This window comes from Otolemur garnettii, unplaced genomic scaffold (assembly GCF_000181295.1).
Source record: "Otolemur garnettii isolate 467f Iridium unplaced genomic scaffold, OtoGar3 scaffold00106, whole genome shotgun sequence".
NCBI lineage: Eukaryota > Metazoa > Chordata > Mammalia > Primates > Galagidae > Otolemur > Otolemur garnettii.
In genome coordinates this window covers 3,591,915-3,597,008 of record NW_003852501.1, presented here as the reverse complement: position 1 = coordinate 3,597,008, position 5,094 = coordinate 3,591,915, and the positions used below count along the sequence as shown (strand labels likewise).

The 5,094-nt window shown below is 40.9% G+C and overlaps 1 protein-coding gene across 1 annotated transcript in view; it reads left to right on the top strand.

The window, feature by feature from the left end:
* Positions 1-5,094, top strand: part of MICU2 (mitochondrial calcium uptake 2) — a 152,205-nt gene that overhangs the window by 128,905 nt on the left and 18,206 nt on the right. The window contains exon 8 of the mRNA XM_003796706.3: positions 3,613-3,710. Within this exon, the coding sequence (XP_003796754.1) occupies positions 3,613-3,710 (98 nt within the window). The remainder of the gene's footprint in view (positions 1-3,612; positions 3,711-5,094) is intronic.

The following is a 5,094-nucleotide window of genomic DNA, read 5'->3' as shown; positions in this document are numbered from 1 at the left end:
AAAAAAAAAAAAAAAAGATTGTGTGAAGTTGGGGATAGTGCACAAGACCATCCTCACTTCTGACACCAACTACAGAATTCAGTGGGACCCCTTAGACCACTGTGAGGCTTAACAATTCACTAAAAGGACTCACATAACTCACTGAAAGTTATGATGTTCATGACTGTTTCTTCCCATGAGAGGATAAAGATTAAAATCAGCAAAGAGGAAGAGGCACAGGGGCAGCGTTCCAGTAAGTCCCACAAGCAGAGGTTCTAATTGTCCTCTCTGGTGGAGTCATGGACAGCTCTAACCTTCCCAGCAACAACATATGATAACATATATGGAGTGGTGCTAACCAGTGAAGTCTGCCCAAACCTTCATGTCCAGGGGCTTTACTGGGGTTAGTCATATAAACCTGGTTGGTTCTCCACATGGTTGACTTTAATGTCCACCCCTTCCAGAAGTAAAGCTGATCTCCTTGACCCAAGGAGCTAGTCTCCTTGTGATGAGAGAAGGGAGCTCCCGGAACTAAGTGCAGTCCTTGCTGGAGGTTATCCTAGGTTCCTATTAAATGTTCTAGACCACACCCTACTCCTCTCCAAGGATAGTCTACCCTATAGGCTACCGATTATTCATCAATTTAACATAGTGCCCTGGAAGGTTGTAAGCCCTTGAAGCCCTTCCTTGTTCTTCTCAAGTCCCACCAGGCTGCAAGGAGGAACTTTTACTGGGAAATTTTTCATGACTTGTCTCAGGGTTGTTTTCTCACCCTGCTCATCTACTTATCACTGCATTGAAGGTTTTAATGAATTCCTAATGCAATAATCTCACATCCTCCTTCTGTTTCTTAGAAGCAGGGGTAGGGGTAAGACTAGGAGACCATTTTACACCTGAATCTACCTTTTCTTTCACTGACTGCTCTTGTCAAAGTATGTGGCTTAAATTTGTACCTACATTTGTCATTTAGTTGCTGCTGATTAATTGGGGTAGCAGTTTTGTTTTTCTTTTTACTGTTTATTGAAGAATTGAAGAAAGGGCCAGGCACAGTGGCTCACGCCTATAATACTAGCACTCTGGGAAGCCAAGGCAGGTTGACTGCTTGAGCTCACAAGTTTGAGACCAGCCTGAGCAAAAAACAAGACACCATCTGTACTCAGAACAGAAAAAAGAAAAAAACCTGAAGCAAGAGGATTGCTTGAGCCCACAAGTTGGAGGTTGCTATGAGCTATTACACCCTAGTACTCTACCCAGGGTGACAGCTTGAGTCTCAAAAAAAAGAAGAATTGAAGAAAGAAGATTCTGTGAATCTGCCTCATTCGTTACCTTTAATAGAATTCTCACCTACTAATTTTATAATTAAGAAAAACAAGTGTTTTGCAAGTATTTCTAGCATTCTCAAGAACTCAAAGATTTCCCTGCTTTGAATTCTCTCTGTGCCGCTTCATTAGAAAATCCCTAGTGATCACATTTTTTAAAATTTAAAGGCCGGACACAGTGGCTCATGACTGTAATCCTAGCACTCTGGGAGGCTAAGGTTGGTGGATTGCCTGACTCCAAGCGAGACCCTGCCTCTAAAAATACCCTGGCGTTGTGGTGGGTGCCTATAGCCTCAGCTACTTGGGAGGCTGAGGCAAGAGAATCACTTGAGCCTAAGAGTTAGAGGTTGCTGTGAGCTATGATGCCATGGCACTCTACCAAGGGTGACAAAGTGAGACTCTTGTCTCAAAAAGAAATTTTTTTTTAGTGTATTTATTATTTTAAAAAGAGCTATGTCTATATCTATTGATAGCAGTAAAATACCCAGTATATGTAGACTTGAAACAAAACAAATGGCCCTAACAAAAAAAGCTGTATTTTAATTTTATCTAAATTTACTTTCATTGAATAGTTCAGTAACATTTCCCTCCCAGTGCTGTGCTCCCTCCCTCTGTCAGGCTGCTCCTGGGAGCCAGATTAGGTGATGAGGAAGTTGGGAGAGTAACTGCTTACAGTTTTAAATAGCCAATAACTATTATTATTTGCTTCCATCTCAATGTGCTGATAGTTATGTCTTTTAAAAAATACAATTCTTAAACAGGTACCATTTCTGATTTCCTTGTTATCTGTAACCTTTGGAAACAAATTACTTAAAACTACAAAAATAGCAAATGTCTTGAAATCTGTATATAAAACATAAATTACCTCTAATTTCAAATACTCATTTGTAACTTTATACCTACCCCACACCCCAATTACACATCTGATAGCTCACATATTATTTAATTGTATTGGTTATGGGCATTTCCAAGATGAGATTTTGTATTTTGTTCCCATAGCTTCTGGTTTTCAGAAAACCCAGGCTTTCCTTTACTGAAGGAGTTTGGGCCAGATGATGTTGGTGTATCCCTTTCTATTATTCATCCTCATCTTTGCTTCTGGAGCCATTTCCTCTGGCTTACTATCTTCATCTTTGTTAAAAGCTGCTGCTACTAAAAGAGTTTAGGGAGGAAGAGGTGGAATAATTTTTTTAGGCTTACTTGATCCAAGTTTGATGAATATGGCTGACGCTTTCTTTGTTGTCTGACTACCTCTGGCAAATCTAAACTTGGCGATCTTTGTAGGCTTTGTTGGGAGATCTGCAGCTTCTTCTTCAGCTGATCTCTCAACCCTGCAACTGGAGCTTTCCCCTTCATTGCTTCTGAGGCTCTAGCTTGCTGAGATTTTTTAGGCTTCTCCTCTCCCCACCTTCCTATCTTCTATTTTCCCTTAGAGATCACATTTTGGGTTTTTTTGTTTTGTTTTGAGACAGAGCCTCCAGCTATCCCACTAGGTAGAGTGCTTTGAAATCACAGCTCACAGCAACCTCCAACCTGTGGGCTCAAGGGAGTCTCCTGCCTCAGCCTCCCGAGTAGCTGGACCACAGGCACCCACCACAGCGCCCAGCTATTTTTTAGTTGCAGCCATCAATTGTTCTTTGGCGGGCATGGGCTGGATTCGAACCCTCCACCTTAGGTGTATGTGGCTACCTTAGCCACTTGAGCCACAGGCGCCGAGCCAGAGATCACATTTTGAAATAACATTTATTTCACTATTCTACACTCAAATTTTGGCCTAAACTAAGATTTTTTTTTTTTTGAGACAGAGCATCAAGCTGTCCCCCTGAGTAGAGTGCTATGGCATCACAGCTCACAGCAACCTCCAACTCCTGGGCTCAAGCGAGTCTCCTGCCTCAGCCTCCCAAGTAGCTGGGACTACAGGCACCCGCCACAATGCCTGGCTATTTTTTGGTTGCAGCCATCATTGTTGTTTGGTGGGCCCGGGCTGGGGATTCGAACCCGCCACCTTAGGTGTATGTGGCTACCTTAGCCACTTGAGCCACAGGCGCTGAGCCTAAACTAAGATTTTGTTACTGCTAAAAGTCTACCCTATACATTTTAGCCCTTATTGTTTTTTTCCCACTTGCACAAAGATGACTATAGAATAGTGTTACACAAAGTAACAGACAAAAAAAAACAGCTATTTCCCTCTTTTCTGTTTTTCCTTCTTTTTCTATTACAAGAATCATTTCTGGATATTATCCTAAGAGTTCTACTCCACAAGTTCCATTTTTGTTCTTCTTTATAATTTAAAATTTCATGATTTTTTTTATAGGAGCCAACAGTAAAAGAACCTGAAATTAAGACAACCCTTCAGATGCATTTCTTTGGGAAAAAAGGAGAAAGAAAACTTCATTATAAAGAATTTCGGAGGTAAATGCAGATATTAATATTTGTATTCATTTGGGGAAATTTTATGAGTAAGAAATGAAGAAAGAACTTCTTCAAGTATTTCCAAGAACTATGAACTGTAAAACTAAGTACTATTTGTTGGATCTCTATTGTATTTATCTCTGAGAACTAAACCTATAAAACATAAACTACAGTGAGAATGCTCAACATTCTAACCTATTATGAAAAGTAATATCTTTCATAGGATATAATAATCTTTTTAGTAACTTAATATTTGCATCTGAGAGACATGTCCCTAGTATCAGTTTGTTCTTAATCCAAAACAACAAACCCAACTTACTATTTCCGTAAGTCCTTGGGTCATTTGGGCAGTCCTGATGGAGCCAGGATCAGCTGATGTTGACTAGATGGCTTGGTTGGCAGCTCTCTATTCTAAGATGACCTCATCTGGGACAACTCAGCTCTGTTCTACACAATCTTAAGTCTCTAGAACAGGGATACTCAAACTTTTTAAACAGGGGCCCAGTTCACTGTCCTTCAGACTGTTGGAGGGCTGGACTGCAGGCCCCAGGACGAGTTGGCTGCTAAGCAGGATAGGCAGCAGCGGCAAAAACACCCAGCGAGCTGGATAAATGTCCTAGGAGGGCTGCATGTGGTCCACGGGCCATAGTTTGAGGACACCTGCTCTAGAACAAGGGTTGGCAAACTTTCTGCAAAGGATCATATAGTAAATACTATCTCTGTCACAACCACACTACCCTGTGGTTGTACATGAAAGCAGCCATAAACAGTACATTAACAAATGGGCATATCCATGTTCCAGTAAAGCTTTACATTAACAACTTACTTAATCTCCCTGAGCTCATTTCTTTATCTTTAAAATGGGAATGATAATACTTACATTATACTATTATTATAAATGTTAAAACACAATGTCCTGGTCACCTTCCTAGTGAAAATAACTCCATGCAAAATGAAATGATGGGCCTCCCAGAGGCTAACCAGAGTCTTAACATAAATGTCAGAAAGTATACAGAATGGTACAGAAAATGCTGATTTGGGGAGCAGGAGACCAGCATCTTGTTTAGCTTTGTTTAATAAAGACGTGAGTGTGTAGTGTACGCTATTATGTGTCACATTGAGTCTCAAACACTAGGGATGGTCTCCTCTGAAGACTATCCAATAAACACACAGAAAAGCATTTACAGCCATTATAGTCAGTACTCTCATAGAGTAATAGGGTACTTTGGTAGCAGGGAAATTACTTAGTGTACGCAGTATTGAAGGGTGGGAGTAGGTGGGCAGGGGAGGCTTTCTGGAAGAAATAGCACCTAAGCTGAATCTTGACAGATGGCCAGGAATTAACAGGCAAAAGTGTTTTGAGCAGGGAGGCATTGGAGAGAAG